The sequence below is a fragment of the Pyxicephalus adspersus genome, chromosome 8, assembly GCF_032062135.1.
Source record: "Pyxicephalus adspersus chromosome 8, UCB_Pads_2.0, whole genome shotgun sequence".
Taxonomy (NCBI): Eukaryota; Metazoa; Chordata; class Amphibia; order Anura; family Pyxicephalidae; genus Pyxicephalus; species Pyxicephalus adspersus.
The window spans coordinates 7,861,373-7,886,948 of NC_092865.1; the positions used below are offsets into that span (position 1 = coordinate 7,861,373).

Here is a 25,576-nt window from a genome sequence, read left to right on the forward strand (position 1 = left end):
AAGCTTCTTATATAGGTGATCAGTGGAGAAAGCCTCTTATATTGGTGATCAGTGGAGAAAGCCTCTTATATTGGTGATCAGCGGAGAAAGCCTCTTATATTGGTGGACATTGGAGAAAGCTCCTTATATTGGTGACCATTGAAGAAAGCCTCTTATATTGGTGATCAGTGGAGAAAGCTCCATATATTGGTGGCCATTGGAGAAAGCCCCTTATATTGGTGGCAATTGGAGAAAGACTCCCCTTCTTGGTGATCAATGTAGAAGGTCTTCTTTGAATTGGAGGTCTGTGAGAGAAGAACCCCCGTACATTGATGGTCAGTGGAAAAGTGCCCTCTTTTATTGGTGGTCAATAGAGACGGGTTCCTTGGTGGTCAGTGGAGAACAAAACCCTTAATTGGTGCAGAAGGTCCCCTTTAAAATGTTGGCCTGTAAGAGAAGGACCCCCACTTAATGGTCTGTGTAACCCACCCTTATACTATTGGTCATTGGAGAAAGACACCTTTTATTGGTGGTCAGTGGAGAAACCCCCTTTTATTGGTGATCAATGGAGAAGCTCTTCTTTGAATTGGAGGTCTATAAGAGAAGAACTCCCAAACATTGATGGTCATTGGAAAAGTGCCCTCTTTTATTGGTGGTCAATAGAGACGGGTCCCTTGGTGGTCAGTGGAGAACAAAACCCTTAATTGGTGCAGAAGGTCCCCTTTAAAATGTTGACCTGTATAAGAAGGACCCCCTGTGTAACACACCCTTATATTGATGGTCATTGAAGAAAGACACCTTATATTGGTGGACAGGCCTCCTATTTTGGGGGTCAGTGTAGAACAAAACCATTTTATTGGTGATCAATGCAGAAGGACCCCCTCCAAATGGACTGTGTAACGCTCTCTTATATTGGTGATCATTGGTGGTCAGCGGAGAAGGACCCAATGCGTAAGTGGTCTGTGATAGAAGGGTACTTTATTAATGGTCTGTGTCTTGATCCCTTATACTAATGGTCAGTGGGAATTAGAATCTGGTGACGTTGGTGACCCCTAAACTTTGGTGGTCAGTGGGAAAAGTGTTGCCTTACATTGGTGGTAAGTAGAAAAGAGCCTCTTTAACTTTGATTGTTACTGAGATGTTCCCCCTTACATTTGTGGTCACTAGGAGATACCCCCATACAATGGTGGTCAGTAGAATAAGATCCCCTTACCTTGTTGTTCAGTGGGGGAAAGACATTTTTATTAATAATCATTTGGTCAGATGGGTCCCTATATAATCATGGACAGCAAAAGAACACTTCACATTGGTCCTCCATATGGGAAGGACCTCTTACATTGTGATTTTTGGAAGAAACACCAACTTATAATGATAGTCCCTGAGAAAGAACCCCCTTTATATCATCTTTGTCACTGGTTACCTTTCTTTGATAAAGCTGACCAGAAAATGAGATGCCACTACTGCTCCCACCATTGGTCTTGATTTATAACAGTTTACCAAGACTGGAAAAAATAGACTTTAATGGGAGAACCTGGGTGATTTGACAAACCTGGAATGGATCTGGTCCTGGATCCATTAGTAAATAATTTTTAAGAAATCCATTCCAGGTTTTCTGGATCCCCCAGCTTCTCCCATGATAGTCTATCTTCTCCAGTCTTGGAGAGCTTTAATAAATCGGGCCCATTGTATTTAAATGAGGTGGCACTAACTAGAAAGAGATCAGGTGGATAAAGGTAGATCTGTACAGGACCCGGTTATCATTAATCCTATTATTTTTTTGGCTAGTTTACTTCTATTTGCTGGAGGCTATTACTGTTTTACAAGGAGGACATGTAACATTTATGGGCACTTACGCATGTTAACTAGGCCAGTTGCAATAAATGATAAATTATGGGGCAATTTTATTAGTTTAAAATACATCTGTACTATAAAAAAAAAAACATCTCAATGCTGAATGTTTCTCTTCATCTTTGAATAACATAATAATATTAATAATAAAATTATTAATAATTAACATTTAATAAATAATTAATAATTAATAAAATGCATTTAAATCATATATAATGTTTGTAAATGCATGCAGTGGTTACATCATAATCCGGCATTATGTCATAGATATAGGTATGATAAAGGCCCTTTAAAATATTTATCCATGTTGGTTATTAAAACATCACTGTCATAAACCAACGTGTCATTCTGATGTCTTTTTATAATACCGGAGAGACCGGCATCCCCACCCACTGCATGACCTAAGTGTTGCACCCTTTTTATGCAAATACAAATAGTCCCCAGGAATGATGATGTCATAGGAAAGGCATTATCCCTTTTTCATCCACTTTTAATCTGGATGTGTACGGCTGACGGCAGTCATGCTAGCACAATGTATAGTGTATTTTGTGTGTTTTACAAACCTGTTCTGTAGCCTGTTTGGGTAGAGGTTTACTTAGGAGGCGTTGTTGGCCTTTGGCCTAATTGTGTCACTTTGTCACTGACATCCATCATCCCCCACCCATTCTCAGTTTTTCCCACATTTCACTATTTTATCCCTGTCATACTATGGTATCAGTCAGGGCCCATTCACACCTACAAATGCGAGTCACAACATGAGTGCTAAAGCACATGTGTAGGTGTGAATGGCCTCATACCAAACTATAGTACATAATTGTGACCCAGCCACAAGAATGGAATTTCTTCTTCTTCTGACTCCTAAACCCTCACTACTTACCCGCCATTTCATATCAACCCATTTATTGTGAATCTGCCACAATAATGTTTTTTCTTCAGACCCTTAAAACCTCACTTCTTACCCACCATTCCATATTCTCTTATCGATTGGGAACCAGCCACAACAATAATATTATTTCTTCTTCTGACCTTAAAGCCTCACTACTTACCCACCATTCAATGTCCCCCATTTATTGTAAACCAGCCACAAGAATGGCTGTTCTTCTTCTCCTTTTTACTCCTAAACCCTCCCTCCTTACCCACCATTCCATATCCCCTCATCTCTTGTGAATCAGCCACAACAATATTATTTCTTTTTCTTCTGACCCTTAAACCCTCACTACTTACCCCCCTCATCTCTTGTGAATCAGCCACAACAATATTATTTCTTTTTCTTCTGACCCTTAAACCCTCACTACTTACCCGCCATTCCATATCCCCCATTTATTGTGAATCAGCCACAACAATGTTTTTTCTTCTTCTGATTCTTTAACCCTCAATACTTACCCTCCGTTCCATATCACCCCCATCTATTGTGATCCAGCCACAAGAATGTTTTTTCTTCTTCTTCTGATTTTAAACCCTCACTACTTACCCACCATTCCATATTCCTCATCTCTTGTGAATCAGCCACAACATTATTATTTCTTCTTCTTCTGACCCTTAAATCCTCACTACTTACCCACCATTCCTTTTTCCTCAATTTATTGTTAACCAGCCACAACTATGTTTTTCTTCTTTTGACTTTTAATACCTCACTAATTACCCACCATTCCACCCCCACCCCACCCCCATCTATTGTGAACCAGCCACAAGAATGATATTTCTCCTTCTCCTTTCAACTCTTAACCCCAATTTACCATATCCCTCCATTTATTGTGAACCAGCCACAACAATGTTTTTTTTTCTTCTTCTAACTCTTAAACTCTCACTCCTTAACCACCATTCCATATCACCCCTATCTATTGTGAACTAGCCACAAGAATGGTATTTCTTCTGCAAATGTCTTCTTCTGTCTCTTGAACCCTCACTACTCACCCATCATTCCATATCCTCCATCTAATATGTGCTACTTCCCCCTCTTAGATTGTAAGCTCTTCTATACAGGGTCCTCTCCTCCTGTGTCTTTCATCATTTGCAACCCCTATTTATTGTACAGTGCTGTGTAATATGTTGGTGCTATATAAATACAGTGTAATAATAAGAAAAATAAATGCCTTTTCATGCAGCAAAATTTTGGGTAGATCCATAGACGAAAAATTGGGCTACACTACCATGTACTTACATGTAAGGACAAATTGTTGGAAGGTGAGATTGGACCTGATGGTCTGATAGTCATGGAGAGAAGAATCATATGAGAAGAACCATGAGTAGTGTTGACTTGGAGGTCATTCCCAGAAAAAATATATAAAAATATATTTATTTTTTATTATTATGGCTTTTTTAAAACTAAATTTCCCGTAGAGAAGACTGGTCTTCCTAGCCAGTTGTGTTGAGTGACAGGTCTCAATGCGCACATTAGTTGTGTGTTGAGTGACAGGTCTCAATGCGCACATTTCCCCTAGACACACATTAGTTATGCAGGACACAACTGTGTGATATCGCTCAGAAACCTACAATGTGTGTGGCATAAAATGCAAAGACCCGAAGCTAGGAGAAAGTGGGCAATGATATCAGTGGGGACTCTCCAATCTTTGAGGTGGTTTGGACTTAAATGTTTCAGCTTGGAATTGCAGGAAAGAATGGTTGTATGATTGTCATGGTAGTTCAGTAGTTTAAAGTAGAGTAGTTGGAATTCCTGCAAAAAATGGACTCTTTTGGTGGTATGGTGCTTCCATTTGGCCAATTGAAAGTGGTATTTGAGTTGTAGCCTGGAGGTAATCCAAAGTATACTACTTGGAACCTCCTAGAACTGGTATGATAGTGGACACCCCAACACCTACCCTTGGCCCCACATCAGTTTTGTATTTTACTACAGAATTATGGACAAAATTGGACAGATATTTTCCCACTGGCAGTACGACTCAACCAAGGGCCATCATCGGTGTGCAAGGGGTATTTCCCTATTGGGCCCCTTCTAAAAGAGCTTGACTTTTTAGCTATGGCCAGCCTATACTTTTTTAATGGTAATTTCTTAAGCCCCCTGCTTGTCTTATATCTTTTGTACATGGACTTGGTCCCATTGGTGTCTTAATTTTGCTTCTTCTTGTTCCCATTGGTGTCTTAATTTTGTTTCTTCTTGTGGTCATAGCTAACCAGTAAAGTCCATTTTAATCAGGCAAATATTGATCATATTGTATTATATTATAATAATAAATCATTAAAGGAGGTAGAAAGTTGACATAATCGGACTCATTTATTTAAGCTCTTCACGACTGGAGAGCATACACTTTCATTGATGAAGCTGAGTGATCCAGCAAACCTGGAATGGATTTCTTAAAAGTCATTTGTTAGCAAATAGTTTTAATCCTGGACCATTTCAGGTTTGCTGTGTCACCCAGCTTCACTCAAAAAAGTCTATCCTCTCCAGCCTTATCCTCTCCAGTCAGGCCCAATGATGGATGTACCATCACCTGGACTTCTCCAAAAATTACAAAACCCAATATCCAACTTATACTATTCTAATTTTTGCACCCCTACCATATCTCTCATTTCCTTTCTCCTTGTGACACCTGCACAAGAAATTTTGGAGAGCAGTTATTACCAGGTCAGGAAGCCTAAAAACAACAATTATTATCGTTATTACACAGTATTCATATAGCGCCATCATATTACGCAGCACTGCACATAGTCCATAGTCCAAGTCCATAGTCATGTCACTAGCAGTTCCTCAATGGAGCTCACAATTTAATGTTCCTACCATAGTCATATGTCCTTTTAACACAGTCTAAGGTTAATTTTGAAAGGGAAGCCAATTAACCTAACTGCATGTTTTTGGGGTGTGGGCGGAACCTGAAGGAAACCCACACAAACACGGCAAGAACGTGCAAACTCCATGCAGATAGTGTCCTGGTCGATAAAAAATATTGGACTTTCTAAAAAAGTTCTAGCCCTGACCCACTCCATCCAAAATAAAAGCAAAAATACATAATAACTGAGTTGGGTTTTTAATAACCCATTCCAATTCTTGTTATCTCCAACGTGGATAATAAAGACACTTTTCTGCATTTTCCATACAGAAGCATTGTGAAAGGGAAGCTTATCTCTGAGAGTATGTATTCATACAGCAGTCAGGTATTTCAAGGCTTATAGGAACATTTTTTTTATTACATGCAAACAATCTCCTTTTCATGTCTTAATAAACTGCACAGTCTGGCAGAAAAGAGGTTTGCATAATCAGACTTCCTCCTAGAGATGTAACTTGAACCAGCTACTTGTAGTAGGTATTTGTTTAAAGAGAAGGCAAGCTCTGTTAAATACCTGGCAAAGGGTATAGATGTAAGTTTGGAGCTGGGTGTCTGCTTTGGGTTTGGAGATGGGCCGTATGGGCTTTGGCCTAGGTAATAGAGACCCATGGGGTAGTTTTTCCTCCCTCCTTTAGCTATCTTAAAGTGGACTGTTTGGCAAATTTAGTTCATTAATATATCCCCAAATATTGTGAATGTAAAAATGTATCTCTAAATGGAAAGTTTTGCCAACTCGGCCCATTTTAGGACACATAGAAGGGAGTCCTGACTTATTGGAAAATACTCTTTTGTGGGCAATGCTCACCAGTCTCCAATCAGTCCCACACCTATGAGACTGGTGGTGAATTTTAAAGCAAAGATATATTCCTCAATGCATTTTTTTTGGCATCTCACTATCAGCTGGTGGGGACGGGCCACAGTTCATGACTTTATTATCTCAGTCGCTATTTGCATAACAGAGTTTCAGGTCACATGGGGTGTCTAGAAGAAAGTGGTAAGAAATATCCCACTGCCATACAGTACTTTGGGTATAGCCATATCTTTGTAAATGCAAAATCTTTGATGATACATTATCAATGATTATTATTTCTCCGGGTCTGGTGTGGTTTTCTCTGCCCTTTAAGATGTATGATTACACTTTATGATTGCCATACATGTCAAATACTTACATAGTAAGTCAGGTTGAAAAAAGACCTAACTCCATCAAGTTCAACCACTAGGGAAGTAGATGTATCCCAGATATTAAACCTATGGATGGTTGGTCAGAGGCAATCAGATGTTCCCTGGATCAACAGTCTGTTATCTTTACTTTAATACCCATGTCCTTATGTTATAATCGTTTACAAAGGCAGCAAATACAGAAAAATACCTGATGATCTAAAGAAGTATATTTGTTCACCCCTAGGAATATTTATTCTAAAAAAACAAGATCAGTTGCCTAGCCTGTAAATATGCAATTTATAGAAAAGGGCAGAAATAAAAAAGGCTTTTAGGCAAAATAATACAACTAGACAAATAATTTAATAATGCAAAAAGAGATTCGCCCTAGGCTAAAAATAAATCAACTATGTGTATTGCCTTTTTGCCATTGCCATTCTCTACTAACCACCATCAGATTAAAACTCATTAAATGCTATTGTAAACTAACATATCTATGTCTTACCCAATCGTGGCCCTATAAGATACCCACAGAACCCATAGGGGAATCACACATTACACAATACATCAACACAATAAATGAAAAGTTCCTATAAATAGTAAAGTCAACATCCAAACATATCTATAGCATTCCTCCGGTATCATCCTAGTAACAAATCAAGGAACTCAGACACCTTCATTTAATTACAGCATATCAACCAGAATAGCAAAGAATCCTATGAGTAAAAAAGCCAACCAAAATATATCCTTCTATTCTGCTTAGGATAATTTTATTTTAACACCCCTTGTTTGTCTTCTTGCACCTTACCTATCATTCAACGATCATTTTACAAATTCTTGGTCACCAATTGCAGTCTTATGGAATGCCCTGATGAAGCTCTTTGAGCGAAACGCGTCAGAAATAGAGACCCAAATGGCAATTTACCTATATCCTCCCATGTGCTACTTGTAACATGGGTATAGAGCAAGATGAGGGTATTTGTGTTTAGTCCAGGCATTAGCATAGTTGATCTATATTAAGCCTAAGGGCGAATCTCTTTTTGTATTATTATACCTGATAATCTACCAAAAATCTAAAGTTCCTAACTTCTTGTTTCAGTTGACAACGCTGCCTCTGCTACAGTAAAATGTAACTATCAGCCCAGTTCTTGCAGGACAAACCCTACCTTACTGATCTCCATGCAAGGTGTTTGCAGTTCAGAAATAAAAATACAATCAAGGATATATATGAACAAAAAAAACACTGGTTAGATATTATAGGTGTTAAATACATTATTTCTATTATTATATGTAATTTATATAGAACCAACATATTACGCAGCGCAGTACATTTAATAGGAGTTGCAAATGACAGACAGATACAAACAATGACAAAGGAGGAGAAGAGGACTTTGCCCAATACATCACATCCAGTGAAGCTAAACAGCAACACAGCAAAAGCAATTTTAACATACAAAGGACGCTCATGCTTTCAAAAATTTTGGAATTATGCATTTTGATGTTAAAACAGACGGCCAACTTTATATAAAGTGAATACAAATCACAATGTGACTTTTAATGCTAACTTTTAAAAACATCACAGTATTCAAAAATAATAATAATAACATTTTCTTTATTGAACTATATATAAATCATATATAAATTATTATTATTATTATTATTATTATTATCATTAATATTAATAATAAGAAGAAACAGTATTTATATAGCGCCAACATATAACACAGCGCTGTACATTAAATAGGGGTCGCAGATACCACTTTTGTTACAATGTGCTCATTCAGAGTGGAACAATACATAGTAAATCTCAATGTTCCCATATCAAGGTACAAATATCATAACAAAATAATTGCTTTTTATTATCTCATAAAAATATCTGAGAATAGATATAAGCTGGAAGCAGCCGCAATGCTGGATAAGTCATTACTGCATTTCTTAATTAAATGTTTCTTCAAGGTGGCAGCAGATACCCCAGTAATATAAAAATGTAAAACATAATGACATATTCATTAGCAATCAAACAAATGAAAAAGAAACGTATGAATGTTCCACATAATGATTGTATATAATGACTATTACTTTACAATAACGTGTAGGGATGCATGGGGATGCAAACTGAAGAAGAAGAAGACATGAGAGAGGCAGATGCCATCATACATTCTCCCAACTGTCCCTGATTTGGAGGGACTGTCCCTCTTCACACTTCATAATTGCCCCTGATTTTAGGGACTGCCCCTCTTTATACCTTCTATCTGCCCCTAATTTGGCGGGACTGACCCTCTTTATATGTCCTTGATGCCCCTGATTTGGAGGAATTGTCCCTCTTCATATCCCCAACTGCCCCCGATATGGAGGGACTGTCCCTCTTCATACCTCCCAACTGCCCCTGATTTGGAGGGATTGTCCCTCTTCATACTCCCCACCTGCCCCTGATTTAGAGGGACTGTCCCTCTTCATACCCCCTAGCTGCCCCTGATTTGAAACAACCGTCCTTCTTCATACCTCTTATCCATTACTGATTTGGAGGTACTGTCCCTCTTCATACCCCCTAACTGCCCCTGATTTGGAGGGATTGTCCCTCTTCATACCCCCCATCTGCCCCTGATTTGGAGGGACTGTCCCCCTTCATACCCCCATCTGCCCCTGTTGTCTTGCTTTTTGGGTTGACATATACACCTCTATATAAAATGCAATTTTTAACTATTACAAGGATTTGCACAAAACCTTCATCCAGCCCCTAAATTATTCTGTTTGGTATTCCTAAAAGATAATATAAAGAAAACATACGTAATAAAAAAAACACAAGCACAATTATTTTTTGCTTATTATTTATTAAAGGTTGTAGCAGGGGGTGTCATTTCCTTATATACGCTGAGTTACAAAGTATCTGTAAAACATGGAGGTGCAATGTGAGAATGTTGAGAATAATTGTGTTGTCACTCAACACAGGACGTGCCTGCCCAAGGACCTTCATGGCAGGATCACTAGGTACTCTCTTAGTAAAAGGGGCAGATTTTTATTATGAAACGTTCATTTTGACTACTGTTATTAGCGATAGAGTTTAACTTAATAATCACCAGTACCCAATACAGGAACCACTTGTGTCGGGCGGTGAAAGAGTTACTTACCAAATACTTAAAATGAAAGTCGTTTGGAAATGGCTAATCGCTTTTCAACAGATAGTTTTACGTTTGCTTTCAAACGGATCTTTGTGGCTTAAGCGCTGACGATAAGTTCTTAAGGCCGGCTCTGGGCAACGGGCTGAGCTATACGTTTTTGTCATTCAGGAAATATGATACTGTGTGTTAGGTGTTCCCGAGCTTCCATTCAATAGGTTCAACAAACTAGAACTAGTCAAACAGGACGTGCTGCTGTACTTCTGACATAACGAGGAGCACAGCAACGAAAAATTCGCCTGCTTAATCTCCGTCATGTGGACTTTGGCAAGATGACCTCAAAAATGTGTCTTGTTCTTTACTTTCAAGGCTTGTACCTGGAAAAAGAAACAAAAGCTGTTTGAAAACACGCTCTCGGAATTTCTTTTTAAACTTCTTAGGCAGTCAACAGAAAAGGATTTGTGCAGAACAGATTAGGAGAGGCAGCGCGACCTTCTGCTCCGGCGAACGCCAACTGGGCACGAAGATCACTTTTGTCTGCGCGCGTTGGCAGGTGGGAGCCGCCAGCTTCAATGTAGCTTCTAAAAGTCAATGATTATCTCACCGGAGCTGGAGAAGTGATTAGATTGGGGGAACAGGGCCAACGAGTGAAACACACCCCACCACCATCAACCCCTGTATGGGGCAGCAAGCTTGAGCCATAGACACGGGTGGTATGTACGTGGCATCCCTGTGCCAAAGCAGCCATGCTGACTGTTAAAGAATTTCCCAGCCGACGCCACTCATGGATATGGTGAGTATTTTGCCTTTTGTATAAATGTATTTTAAAACATATGGAACAAAATTGCTCGGTATCTATAGTTTGTATATATGTGTGTTGTGCATGCGTAGATACAAAATATTATTATTATTGCTATTATTTAGGTAATATAAAATGAGGATATTATGGCATTGATATGATTTTCTAAGCCAGTGCAGCTTACAGCTTGCATTATCTTTGCAGCAATGATACCCAAGCTAGATTAGGTTGATGTATTTGATATTCCATATTTATATATATGTGTGTGCGTATATAGGTAGATAGATAGATAGATAGATAGATAGATAGATAGATAGATAGATTGTAAGCTCTTCAGGACAGGGTCTTCTCCTCCTCCTGTGTCACTGTCTGTATCTATCATTTGCACCCCCTATTTAATGTACAGCGCTACGTAATATGTTGATGCTATTTTTCATATTAATAATGATAGATAGATAGATAGATAGATTGATAGATTGTAAGCTCTTCGGGGCAGCGTCTTCTCCTCCTCCTGTGTCACTGTCTATATGTGTTATTTGCACGCCCTATTCAATGTACAGTACTTCGTAATATGTTGATGCTAAGTTATAATATAATAATAGATAGATAGATAGATAGATAGATAGATAGATAGATAGATAGATTGTAAGCTCTTCAGGGCAGGGTCTTCTCCTCCTCCTGTGTCACTGTCTGTCGTTTGCACCCCCTATTTATTGTACAGCGCTACGTAATATGTTGATGCTATGGTATATTATAATAATTAAAGATAGAGGGATAAATAGATAGATAGATAGATAGATAGATAGATAGATAGATAGATAGATAGATAGATAGATAGATGATAGATAGATAGATAGATAGATAGATAGATAGATAGATAGATAGATGGATGGATAGATAGATAGATAGATAGATAGATAGATAGATATACACACACACACAAGGAAATGTGAACATGGCTGAAAACCCAATATATACAGCTGGAGATACAATATAGATGGAGGACCCCCTACGCCAATTTTATGTTGGGTTGGGTGGCCCTGATTAGAACTTCTTCATCATAAAGACATAAAATAAAACAATGTTGCCCATTATATAGCTACTTGCTCCCTTTTCACAGGGCAGAGGGACATCCTCAAGCACATGCTTTTTTGTATTCCATCAGATCTCACCATGTGAATACCCGTAGCACATTTGGTATACTTTCATTTTATTAGCCCACACCAATCGGTTCCATAAGAGGCCTAATTGGGTGTATTTGCCCGCCAGAGATTGGTGGTTGATGGACGGCCAGTAACTTTGTATTGCATCAATCATTGCAGAGCTGGAGCTGGTGGAGTTCTAAACAATTGGATGAAATTTGGGTTGAGGTGCATAGCAGATTTGGAAGGTGCATGGGAGTAATTAAAAGAAGCAATTGATATTATTATTATTATTATTATTATTAATAATAATAATAATAATAAACAGTATTTATATAGCGCCAACATATTTTGCAGCAATGTAAATCTATCATTATTATTATTATTATGAAACAGGATTTATAAAGCGCCAACATATTATGCAGCGCAGTACATCTATCTATGATTATTATTATTATTATTATTATTAATATGAAACAGGGTTTATAAAGGACCAACATATTACGCAGCCCTGTACATTAAATAGGGGTTGCAAATGACAGACTAATACAGACAGTGACACAGGCGGAGGAGAGGACCCTGCCCCGAAGAACTTACAATCTAAGAGATCAGGGAGATAATGATTGTGCTAATATCTTATAGTGCATGGCCAGTAAAATGGTCTATAGATAGATCAATGTGTATAGATATATTGGAGAATTATATATATATATGTTGGTGTCAGGTACACATCACATGGTAAATAAATACATGTTTATACATACATTAGCCATGCCTTTCGGCACATTTTGCAGGATATTTGGATATTTGTACAATCACACCTGGTAATACACAACAACCCAGCATTTTAATGCAAATGACTGTAAACCCTTACATGTATCTATGTATCCCTTTGCACGCAGTACTTTTTATGTCATTGTGATTTATGGTTTTGGGCAGTTTTGCAAGTTTGTCTGCCAAATCAGCAGCCGGTGTACAGTCACTTGTCAGCTCAGTGTGTTAAACAGGGCGTTGTGTTCCTGATTGCCTCCAGTGTCATAGATTGTAAGTTCTGCAGCACCATGAGGCCTGTAGTGTGTGATTATGTGGAAATCTTTGCTTTTGTGCTATATTGTGTTTCATAAACCTATCTCCCTCCAAGGTTCGGGTCACAGAGAGGGCGACCATTACTTGTGGCTGATGCAGATTAGTGGGGATTAGATGCAGGAACATTTTTCTTAAAATGTCCATATTTGTGGGATGTCTATTTTTGATAGATTAAGGGACAATCTCATGTTAGTAGACTTATGGAAGAATATTTATGTATTCATAATGGTTAAGAAAATACATTCCAATCCTTGTCTTGCAATGGGTACAAATACCGCCTGCTTCTGTCCTCAAGTCACCACCTCTTGCCATTAAAGTTGGGTAACATGGTGGTTTCTTTGGAATTTTGGGTTGGATTCAAATATCAAGCATTTCACTTGGTAGTTTGCCATTGCAACAAGCTTGTACATTACAACACAGAGTTCACTAACCTTATCAGAACTTTTTCTGCTGCCCCATCACAGCTATTACCACCATTCCCTTGCCACCACACCAGGAGGTGCCTTGTTCTATAGGTTTGCAGCAAAAGCCAACTGCTATGCTTCCCCCTGAGAGACAGAAATGGGCCAAGGAGAGAATCCTCCAGCTATGTTGGTCTCCCTCCTGCCTGGTGTTTTAATCATGAGAAGATTTGCACCATGTGTTCCTAAACCAACTTCAACCTCAGCATTAAAAAAGGGACGAGATGATGCAAACCGGGATTCCCCTTTAAAGTGTCCTTTTATTTATTTTTTAACTTTTTATCTTCTGGCTCTTATCAGCCCAAAACAGCTTTCTGTACTTTCCTGGACAGACGTCACTATACTCCAAGTGACATCAATGCAACAGCCGGCTGTTTTCTGCCGAGCTCTGCGGCCATACCACGATAAATACAGATAAGCATGCTCGCTCTCAATGTTTCGTCCTGATAGAATCAAAATATTTTACTAAGCAACTTTGTACTAAAAAAAAAAGAATAGAAAAGCTGATTTTGGCATATTTGGCAAAGCAAAAGGACTTCATTCTATAACCGGTACCAACCCATTAGATCTTGGCTTTGATGCAGGGAATTGGGTTACTACAATTGTATTTAACTCATTGCTTCATATATTATAATTATTATTAAATAGTATTTATATAGCGCCAACAAATTACACAGCGCTGTACAATAAGAAGGGGTGCAAATGACAGGCGGATACAGAGAGTGACACAGGAGGAGAGGACCCTGAACCGAAGAGCTTACAATCTAAGATGAGGGGGAAGTATCTCACAATAGCATATATGAACACATATATGATATTAACTACCGGTATTATCTAAAACTTTAAGTTTTTCACCCTCTTTTACACTAATTGGCAACTGATGTGTAATGAATCCATGTGCACAAAACAATAGCTGGCCAACAAATGGAATTAAATGCAAAACTCTAAACAAACAGGTAACCACACCGATAAGATTCATATAATGGAGTTGTTTTACTTGCCAGAGGATTATTCTATCTGTCTATCCAGGCCTGATATGAACACAGTTTAGCCAAACAACACAGCCCTGTCTTGACCTCATTTTTACCACTTACAGGTCTTGTCCATCTTCCAGTCTGTGATTGGACAGAGAAAAGAGTAGCAGCAGACTGATGAGGCCATATCTGCCCATCTGCTCTCCCTGTTATCAGCATGAACCTTGCATTGCTGCACAATTGACTGTCTGTGTGCTGCTTCTTTTCCACTTTAAATTTTGCTGTACAGAGGCTGATATCCATAAACATGCTGATATAATTTATTCTTTATATGATTATAAGTATTTTTTATATTTGAAAAATGAGGAGGGGATTTTTTGGTGAAAACTACTGACCCTTAGATATCATCATATGTATTGTGCCTACCCCTAGGTAATAAGTAGAAAAATGAAACCAAAGAAGAAAGCTGGGGATTTCAGGCAAATCGATTAAGTAATATTTATAAGTAAGTTATATTCTAATTCATATAACATACATGCAATAGAGTAAAATCCAAGATTAAACACAAGCAATCATTTGGTCCCATTTCCTCAGCAAAGCTGGATGGGGAATGGTATGGGACTAGCGCTCCTATTCTCTAAACAGATGAACTTTGCAAACACTAGGAAGTAATATATAGCAGCCCGACGCGTTTCGCCTGTATAGGCTTCTTCAGGGAACTCTCCAGCCACAAACAGTAAAGTTTGAAGAGTACGGACAAATAAAAAATGGGATAAATGGGAATTAAATAGAAATAAGCGTGTCTGATTGGAAGCTTGTAATGAAGTTCAAATAATATGAAGAGCAAGTTCCAGATGGTGGTGCTGTAACAAATAATAAATGCAGCAAAAAGTTTTTTTTCATTCTTTTATATATTCCTGAAATTAAAAATTTGGAAATTAAAATTGCCAAAAATTTAAAATGACCTGGTAATGCTTATATGGAAGTGATTAGTGATTAGGTTTAGATTTATTTTAACTTTGTGTTTTAATTCCACCAGGAAGAGAAGCTCCCAAATCCCCCCCAATACTTATACCTATTGTTATAATATCAGTCGCTCCCCTCCTGATTATTTCTAGGCGCCAGTCTTCTTTCTTCATTTATTCACCAAGATGTTGGTGGGTTCACAATACTGCAACATTCTGGTATGCAACAAATAATACAAAATAAATACAAAGTAATACAAACAAATACAAAAAAACAAATAAACACAGAAATCACAAAACAGTTGAGGAGTTCATCATTGTGTTCAGTGAGGTTACAAGACAAATATTTGTTGGGCACTATGGTTATTATTGAGGAAATCTTCTTACACAAGTTCTTCACTTCCTCTTTTCATCTATAGATGACACTAACAGTGACAAGAAACTGTCAGCAACTGTAACTGGCAGAGGAAGTGATGCTGTACTACAGTGCGAGTTTTACATTCACATCACCATGTGGACATAAACTCCTTTTTCTGTAGTGTATTATATATTATATTATATATAGGAGCATATTAAATAGGACATTCACCAAGTCAAAACATAAAATAAAAGAATTGATGTGTTGTGAGTTTGTATAATTATTTTAAATTTGCATTTGTGATCGATCAGGGAATTTCATTTATTCTCTTTTTTCCAATTGTACTTTTTGGAAATGAAAGTCACGCAAGCACATGTTGCATTGTCACAATAACACAAAAAGTAGCAATTGCATCAATTGCAATTAATCTAAAAAGCAATAAAATTGTGTGCAGCCCGTGCAGGATACAAAGATATCTCTTTGCCTGTTTCTTTGCCTGTGAACCCTCAAACCAGTGTTTCTCAACCTCCAGAGGTTGCTGGGGTTCCTTGAACAATGAGAAGTTTGTGTCTCAGGTCAGACTAAGTGACCCCAATGATGTTTTTGGCTATCTGTAAGGGTGATATTCTTTCCAATGGCCAGCAATGTAAGAGGAATTCTTCCCACTGACCACCACACTAATATACTGTGATCTGGGGATATAGAAATCATGGAGGGGGTTCCCTGAGACCTGAAAGTTATTTTGAGAATTCCTTCATGTTAGGAAATGCTTTCTTATAATCTCCTACTATTGGAGCTAAGGGTTGCCCCATAAAAAGAAATTTGTTGGTTCAGTTTTTGGAAGATGCTGGAGAATTAGAGTCAGAGCAAAATACATTTCTGCAAAATAAATGCACATTTACTTTACTGACCCTGCATGAGAAACGCGTGTTTATCCTCCAGAAATGCAGTGAACTTATTTCTTTTTGAGGAGCAGACCTTGTATTGTTTCTGTGCATTGAGCGGTGCCATCCCTGCCCAGGTGTCTATGGCTAAACTGCTGAATCCTTCTCTATCCCTTCACCTTTACAAGATGGGGAGTAATGGTGGTGTAATACAAAATAGGAAATACAAGAGTCTCCTTGACAGATCCAGTAAGCCTGTTACCCCTGTTTGTGCATCACCTGGCCACATCTGCACATTACAGCCCATGGACTTCTTTGGGATCAGATTAGTCAACCAGTCCCATAGAAGTCTATAGAGCTGTCATGGGCACCTGCGGTCAGGATGGCACTGAATGTGAACAAAGTGTTAGAGCATGGCCCCCGGATCTCATAAGGTATGTATCTGTGAGAGGTGAGGTAGGTTAGTTTGGCTCAGGGAACACAAAGGAAAACTGCATGTTGTCCTAATGTATCATAAGTGCAAGCAGGCAGGATTTTTATTGTAGAATGGCCAGGCAATGCCCCTCCTGCAATTAAACATACTGACCTGTCTGCCTGACCATTCACAATGTTCTTCTTGCACATAGGCAGCTCAGTGTAGGATTTTGAGACATTCCGGGTACCCCAACATCCCCCGGGGGTCCTGGGAATGAATGAACTCCTGCATGCAGGAGCAAGAGTCCCATCATCCCAACCTTGGCAATCAAGATTGGACCCAACACCGGAAAGAAGAGGAGAAGATTGGATGAAGATGGTGGCACCTGCGGCGGAGCTAAATAAAAAACTGCAACCAGCCAGGTAAGTTTATTTCATTGCAGATGGAACATCATCTTTTGCTTTTACTTAGCACCCATGTAAAAAAAAAAAAAATTAAATACATGTTTAATTTTTTTAAAAGCAAATTTTGCCTAATTTGGCAAAAAATTCCAAAAAAGTGATTAATATGACTTCCATCTCCAGGCTGCCTGGTGGTAGAAATAAACCATTACTTTTGCCCACTCGGGGTATATGTTTGTTCAAGTACCCCTACCTATCGCCGATGTTCTTTGTGGTCCGATTCCCGCGGCTGAATTCCATCATGTCATTCGTCCACACAGACAAGTGTAAGCAGGCCCTGGATTTACGTCAAGGTGAGCTGTAGATTTCCTGCCGTTCCATGTGCAAAGCTTTGGGATTCCTCTGTGTATTGTGCGTGTGTTTGGTGTGTACATTTTCTTAGCGTGACGTCTGTTTGGTGAAAGTCGACAAACAAATGGTTGGCGTCATGTCAGCGGAGTCCCCTCGCACTAACGTAGACACTTGAGATCTCCTGGGAAGGTCCATGGTGACGGCTCCTGGCAGAAATTCCCATCCGGATCACTGAGGATAACAACTAATGAGGCTCCATTTTAACCCTTTAATGTAAAGTCAACCAAATCAATAAAGTCTCATAAAAAAACTTTACATATTCATGGTAGTTTAATAATTGTTTTCAATCTTTTTAAATCTGCAGCTTTTATTGAAAGAATCGCTGGCGATCCTGCCATAAAGGTTCTTTGTTTAGGCTGAGAGTTAAAGGGTGACAACTGTTTCCCAATTCTTCTCTTGTGTTGTCACATTGGCTTTTGTTGGAGATTATAATGCATATCAGTCAGGTATGGTACATTGTTAGGAGGCCGATGCAGAGAAATGATGTGCAGCCATTCATGCAGATAGGAAGTTGCTGAAAGTAGTTGCAAGAGTTTAGCAGCATGAAGAGGAAAAAAAGATGAAATCAGTATTTTTAGAAAAAAAATTGCAAAATAAAGATGAGAGTTTAGCAAAGAAATCAGAAGAAATGAGTGCTGTGCAGAAAGATGCGTTTTGTTCTATGGAGAGGACGAGAAGGAGGTGCCTCCAGCAGCATCCTGCTTTTTAGCAAACCACACCAGTCAGTTGTATTACAGATCACTGACCACTAGGGGCAGACTCTTATGTTCCACCCAGGGCAATCACTGTAGCACAAGTTCAGCATCTGCATAGAGATTTACAGGTCTTGCCCCCCCCACACACACACCTTCCTGTAACTGGACAGCGAATTAAAAACCTGCTCATCTTTCACTCTGTCCTCCCATCCTGTCTGCATGTTCCTTACAAGCACATGAGCATTGCAGGACAACTGATTGGCTCCTATTGCTGCTTCTTCTTCTTCTTCCCTGAGCTTTGCCATACAAGGATTGCAGGAAATAGATACCAATTCAACCTGTGGTATTGATATTAAAAATATTGTGTGTGGCAGAAACAAGAAAAACAAAAAGTTTAACTTTTAAGAATCCATAATCAGGCCGTCATTATTACACCAAGGGACGGGCAATGCCCCTTCTGCAAATATACCCTCCCACCTGTTTGATTGCTTCAGCTATGGTTGTCAGTATACCTGGCTATCCCGGCTTCCCCTGTGCTTGCGGGGTATAAATGAACGCCTGCCCAGGGCCCGTCCCAGCCAATCACGATGGCCAAAAACACCAATTTAATTTGTTGATTTATCCTGCGTCTTATGACTCTCAGGTGGCCAGGAACAGAGCCAGGAATTTGTGGTTATGTACACACGTAGGATAATTGTTGCTGTGATTGTTTATACACTCAGCACCATTCTATTCTATAGCGAGGGAAGGCGGCAGGATGAGCGGATGGCACCCCACTGTGCTCTCCTCGGCACATCGGCCATTCCTGATCAGTCGCCCATTGATCCGCCAGGGAAGATCAATGGACGACATCGAGGGACTGTTCACTATAGATAAGAAAAGGGGAAGAAAGAAAGACAGTAGGGGTTTTGTTGGCAAAGGTGTAGATATCTGTTTTTTAAAATATTACATTCAGTGAACGAATCATCTCATAGGTAAACTGTCCAGGTTACAAAGAAAACAAAATGATTAATACCGTGGAGTTTTCTGGATCTCTAGACATACGATTAGCTGGTAGGTGGTTTAAAGTAATTAGTCAGCAAGCAGTTCTTTTTTAAATATTACAATAGAAACCCGACGCGTTTCGCCCTATGGGCTTCCTCAGGGGATTAGAAGAGTAACGCAAACAACTAACACAAAGACATACAATGGCAAGTAATACCGAGGGATTGTTGTACTGTTGACTGTTGTACACTAGGGATGAGCCAGTTTTTAGAAATCGATCTTGCGGCAAATTCGGCCATTCTCGTTTACCGAAATTGTAAATTTGCTGATCGAGCTCGAATTTAAAACAAAAAAAAAGGTTTTCAAAAAAAAAAAGATTGCCAGCTGCATTCATAATTCAGCTCAGTGTGCGATCCCTGGCACTAGAGGTTTGATGGGTTATAAGTTTCCCCATTCAAAACCTCTAGTGCTCTCTGATTGGCTTTCCTCAGCCAATCAGAGAGCACTAGAAGTTTTGAATGGGGAAACTTGTCCCCATTTAACCTCTAATGCTGGGGATCTCAAACAGGATTCCGAGAGCTGCAACAATGATTGCAGGTTTAACAATCCACTGCGATCCCGGGGCACTAGAGGTTAATTAACCTCCAGTGCCCCCGGGATGGCAAACTGGAGGATTCCCAGGGAATCCTATGAATCCTATAAATATAGGATTCATATTCACATTTATATCCTATAAATCCTCCTGTTAAAATTTCCTCGATCTTCCGATGGTTTCGTGAAATTGGTTCGCTGAATTTTCACAGAACCATCGGAAGTTCGAGTGAATTTTCGTGAGATTTCCAGAGGCCTTCTCGCTCATCCCTATTTTCTAAAAGTCATTTAATATTTATTAGCAAATGTTTTAAATTCTAAACCAGATCCATTCCAGGTTTGCTGGATCACCAGCTTCACTGATCAAAGCGTACCCTCCCAAAAGTTTTAAATTTTATATTGCCATAACATTTCAGCTGAGCGGTCCTGGATTGTGTCCACAATGTCATAAAACAGCGTTGTTATTTCACCGAACGCCAATCACGCGGTGAACGTGCAGGTCAGGCGCTGTCACCTTTATGTAGCTTCAGATACAAAGAACAGAGGCCATTTTTTCTTTTGCCCTGACAGTCGCCCGGAGCGCCCCGTTCCAACGTGATTGAGTTTGCTGACAAGTTGGAAATGCCGTTGTCTTTAGGCATCCCGCTTCAACGCTCTATATAAAGCAGATCTGCTCCGCACAGCCGCCGCTCTTTCATCTTGAAGACAGAATTACAGCAGATATGAAAGAAAGTATAAAAAAAAATAGTACAGAGCTCAGCGTTCAAAGAAAACACTCCATGATTATCTGTAACCCCCTTATCTAACGAGCTGCTGCCAGAGCGTCGCATCTTAAATCGCAACTCCGGGCAAATATTAAAAATATAGAAACTCAGGAAATCTGGTGTTGGGTTCAGCTGTTGTCCTGATATTTTGTTTTTTAAATGCCGCATGCCAGCTGAAAACTAAAATCAGGCTGATAATAGGCATTAAAGGGATAGTTGGAAGTGGTACCCAGGGGGAGAGCCCACAGAAGAAGAGAGATTTGGGTGCTGGGGGGTTCAATGACCATGTAGCCCTTATACTTTTCCTACACGTTCAGTTTCCATTATATGTGCAGTTTTGTATTTTTGACCCCTATTTTGGGGGATTTTGCACCCCTACCCAAATAGCCCATTAGGGGTGCTTGCCCTAGGTTGGGTAAGGACCAGGCTGCCCTGACTGTGATCATTGCAAGCTCCATCAGAGATTGAAGAGAATTGATCAATGTTCTATATGTATTTTCTTAAAATATAATCATCCTAATGATGTCATCACTCTGCTGCAGGCAAGAGGAAGCATTTCCTCAATCTCCCCTTGATCAACCTGCAACATTGTATCCTTGCATTGATTTTTGATACAGTAATTTCACTGATGCCAGGATTTACATGGCTGTGTGTAGTCCAGGAACAAGGTGGTGAGTCTGGATGATGCCTGAACAAACATGGCTCCTTCCTAAGTTGTACCTTAGATTGCAAGCTCTTCTGGGCAGGGTCCTCTCCTCCTCTTGTGTCTTTGGATCTGATTTATTAATGCTCTCCAAGGCTGGAGAGGATACACTTTCATCAGTGAAGCTGGGTGATCCAGCAAATCTAAAATGGATTTCTAAAAAAATCATTTGCTATTTGTGAGCAAATGGTTTCAATCCTGGACCAGATCCATTCCAGGTTTGCTGGATCACCCAGCTTCACTGATGAATGTGTATCCTCTCCAGCCTTGGAGAGCTTTAATTAATCAAGCACATTGTTTGTATCTGCCTGTCATTTGGGACTATTTAATGTACAGCGCTGCGTAATATGTTGGTGCTATCTAAATAATATGAATAAAACTATGATCCATGTGAGCGATTCTAAATGTCACTTATACATTATTCTGAATGATGACAGGTCCACTTTATTCTCCCTTTTTCTATTTAGTGATCCTTTAAGGGATGATTATTTTAATTTTACTTTTGAAGGAAAATAAAGTAATTTTAGATTCTTCTGTAAATCGTGTTTGGTGGCAGAGAAGGCGAGCGCCGAGGCTAATTGAACGCCGGGCCTGTGAATGATGAAGCGGATGGCCGGCGCTGGGTCGGAGCGTTTGATAGATGGGATCTGTCTGGGATGTCACCCCGAGAGATGGGAATGGAGCTCGGAGGACGGGTGCATTGCAGCTGTCTGGCTCAGCTCTAATTTCTCTGTCCCATTGACGTCATTGGGCGCTTTCAAATCAGCATGACTTGTAAACGCGAACACAGAGCAATAATAGGAGAGAGAGAATGATTCACAGCCCTGGATTCACCGGAGAATTCAGTTTTCTCATGACAGTGCTGAAACATACAACTGCAGCGACGGAAAAATATCTGCGTAGCCTTAAAATCTCGTGTTTTAACAAGTCATTTGGGGTCTGTGCAGCTTTCTTTAAAATAACCCCTGGTGATCCTGCCTTGTTCGGGCACTTCCTGTTACAGGGTGACAACGCTGTGGTCCTGATTTATTAAAGCTCGCCGAGATTGGAGAAGATTGACTATCATGGGAGGACCTGGGTGGTCCAGCAAACCTGGAATGGGTTTCTTAAAATTAGTTTGCCATTTGTTGGCAAATGTTATCAGTCCTGGACCAGATCTATTTCAGGTTTGCTGGATCACCCAGATTTTCCAATGATAGCCAGACTTGGAGAGTTTTGATTAATCAGGCCCTGTGTCTACGTCGCACAGTTGCGCTCAGACGTAGTCACCCTGTCACATGGATGTCCATTGCAAGTTGCATTAGGAAAGCAAAGGCACTGTTATCACTATGAGGGACCACGCCCTGAAAAATGCCATGCAGCCATTGCTGGAGTGTGAGTAGATAGAATGTGGCTGGAAAGAAGCTGCACAAGAGCAATGGAAGGTGAAAAGGATTTTATGAAAAGCAAATGGCAAATTGGCGTTGATCCCCAGAGTATAGCAAAGGGTTATTATGTTAAAGTGGAACTAAAGCCCCACTTTGAAAAATCCATGATCAGCCAGGTGGCTATTAAATATAACCATTTCTTACTTGGGTGATCGCCACCTAGCTGTCACATTTTGCATGAGCAGGTCAGTGTTGGCTTCCCTTGCTCATGCCGGAAATGAATGAGCTTCTGCACGCTTGCATGAGTTACGTCATCTTGGAATGGCTAATCAAAATAGCAGAAGATCATCTCCAGGAAGAAGGAAGTTGGTGGAACCCTGAAAGAGAGTAAATTGGGTTTATTTCCACTTTAACAACTTGTATCCTATTGCTATAGGAACCTTGTTAGGTTTTTAGGGATACTCAACCCCCCACTTTGTTTCCTCTTCCCTAAAATGTTAAAGTCCATCTCCAAAAAATGATCATCAAGTTGCATGGTTTAGATAGAAAAGTTCCATTTAAAATTAAAAAGGAAACCTAAACTAAACAACTTCTGATACCACATCATTTTTTTAGACTATCTGCACCTCAAAAACTATTCCTGAACTCCATTCTAGAGACATTGGCTAGGCTGTGATGATGTCATGAGTCTGCTGCAAGCAGAAGGTGCATTTTCCATGTCTCCTCCCCCTAGTGGTCATATTGCAACATTGCAACTTTGTATAAAGGTGAGCAGATGCAACAGAGTCTGTTCTCTGTCCAAATATCCCTGGCAGAGACAAGCATAAGGAGGTGCATAGTGTGCCACTGCATGAAGGCCCTAGCCCCTCCTCATCCAGTAGGGCCCCATGTCAGTTCTGCAGGGGAGGGACCCAAGTTAGTTCCGTGCAGGTTATGTCCACCAAGGATCCACTTTACAGTCAACATTTGCATTGGGTGGTTGGATTGGTCTTGCTGGGAAAAGGTCATCAATCGTTCCAATGCCTGCAACCCGCCATGAACCTACCCCAAGCCCGACATTATTTATTATTCCTTTAAATGTCGTTGAACCCGCCATGAAGGTCGCATTCTCACGACAACTGCACTTAAAGCAATTATCACATTGTCAGGCAGACATTGTTGGATCTGCCGGCGTGAAATTTCCATGACTTGCTGAGGGGATCTCAAGCTAATTAAACATTTTCTGAAAGCAGAAGAGACAAGTAGGACACAAAAGAGTTTGCACTGCACACCTCAGCACCGTGAATAACATCCAGGATTCTTTTTCCTATTTAATAATGATTTACATTTAGCAACTTAATTATTTGGAAAAGTAAAAGAGATTTTGCAGAATAAGGGAAATAGTTATGTTGGGAATGGTGTGATTGACAGAAATTGTGACGAGACTCCTATATATATATATATATATATATATATATATATATATATATATATGGGAGAGAAATGGCAGGGTTGGCTATGCTGTAAATGGTTGGTTTAGTTTTATACTGTGTGCTTTAGTTTTTAAAGAGACCCTGTCCTTGTGATGTTCATATCAGCACCCCATGCAGCCAGGGATCAGTATGGCTTCCTATACTGATCCCTGGAAGCCCCCATAGTGCAATAGAGCCACCGCATATATACATTCATTGTAGACAGTCAGAAATTATTAAAGGTTCATTTTTCATGGCAGGTTGATAAGCTGGATCCTTTTAATGTGAAAGAATGACAGCCAAGAGACAGAAGAATGACAATATAAAGAATAATATTATAGGACCATAAACCTAACAATAAGAGGGGAAGCTGGAGGCTTTAGGTTGCAGAATTGACGATGGAGTTTTTTCTGCAAGCAAGTTAGACTTTAATGTGTTATAGTGGCAGTAAGGGTCAGTTTTATAGGTTAAGGTGGGGTCAGTTTTGGGTTCCAAGAAGAGTTAGTAAAGGGGTACGAAGAGTTAGTGTTAGCACTACAGGGAGGGTTAGTGGGAATACAGTGATTGGTATTGTTGGGGTATAGGTAAGGCTGGCCTTGAATTCTATGAAGAGTTAATGTTGGGGTTGCAGAAATGTTTAGTGTTACAGGGTGGGTTGGTTATGGGTTTCAGGCGGAATTAGGATTAGTATTAGAATTACAGAGAGGGTTATTGTTAGAGTTTTAGGTAGGGCTGGTTTGGGTTCCAAGTGTTAGCATTACAGGGTGACTTGCTATTCGGGTTATAGCTAGGATTGGCTTTGGGTTACAAGAACTGTTTGTGTTAGGATTACAATAAGGGTTAGTTTAAGGGTGACTGGGAAGGTTAGCGTCAAGGTAACATAAAGGATTAGGGTTAGGATAACAGAGAGTGTTATAGTTAGAGTTATAGGTAGGTCTAGTTTTGGGTTTCAAGAAGAGGTATTGTAGGGGTAAGTGTAAGGGTGACATCTTGGGCCCTACAGCAAGCCCTGGTGTAAGGGTAACATGGAGGGTTGGTGTAAGAGTAACAGGGAGGGTTAGTGTAAGGGTAACATGGAGGGTTGGTGTAAGGGTAACAGGAAGAGTTGGTGTAAGGGTAACATGGGGGGTTAGTGTAAGGGCAATATGGAGGGTTGGTGTAGGGGTAGAAGGGAGGGTTGGTATAAGGGTAACAAGGGTGGGTTGGTGTTAGCATTACAGGGTAGGTTATTATCTATGTTAA

General features: G+C 39.8%; 1 protein-coding gene and 1 long non-coding RNA gene across 4 annotated transcripts in view; one reads left to right on the forward strand and one right to left on the reverse strand.

The window, feature by feature from the left end:
- PDE4B (phosphodiesterase 4B) overlaps positions 1-25,576 on the forward strand; it is a 219,740-nt gene that overhangs the window by 94,393 nt on the left and 99,771 nt on the right. The window contains exon 1 of one of the 3 annotated variants that reach the window (XM_072419414.1): positions 10,257-10,676. The exons of the other annotated variants lie outside the window; for them this stretch is intronic. Coding sequence (XP_072275515.1) covers positions 10,630-10,676 — 47 coding nt within the window. The 5' untranslated portion in view covers positions 10,257-10,629. Of the gene's footprint in view, positions 1-10,256; positions 10,677-25,576 lie in introns of those variants that run through there. 3 annotated transcript variants of the gene reach the window in all.
- LOC140336379 (uncharacterized) lies at positions 9,579-13,475 on the reverse strand. Its single transcript, XR_011921883.1, has 2 exons — positions 13,342-13,475; positions 9,579-10,260 (listed from the first exon to the last, which is right to left on the reverse strand). It is a non-coding gene; the product is annotated as an uncharacterized lncRNA (long non-coding RNA).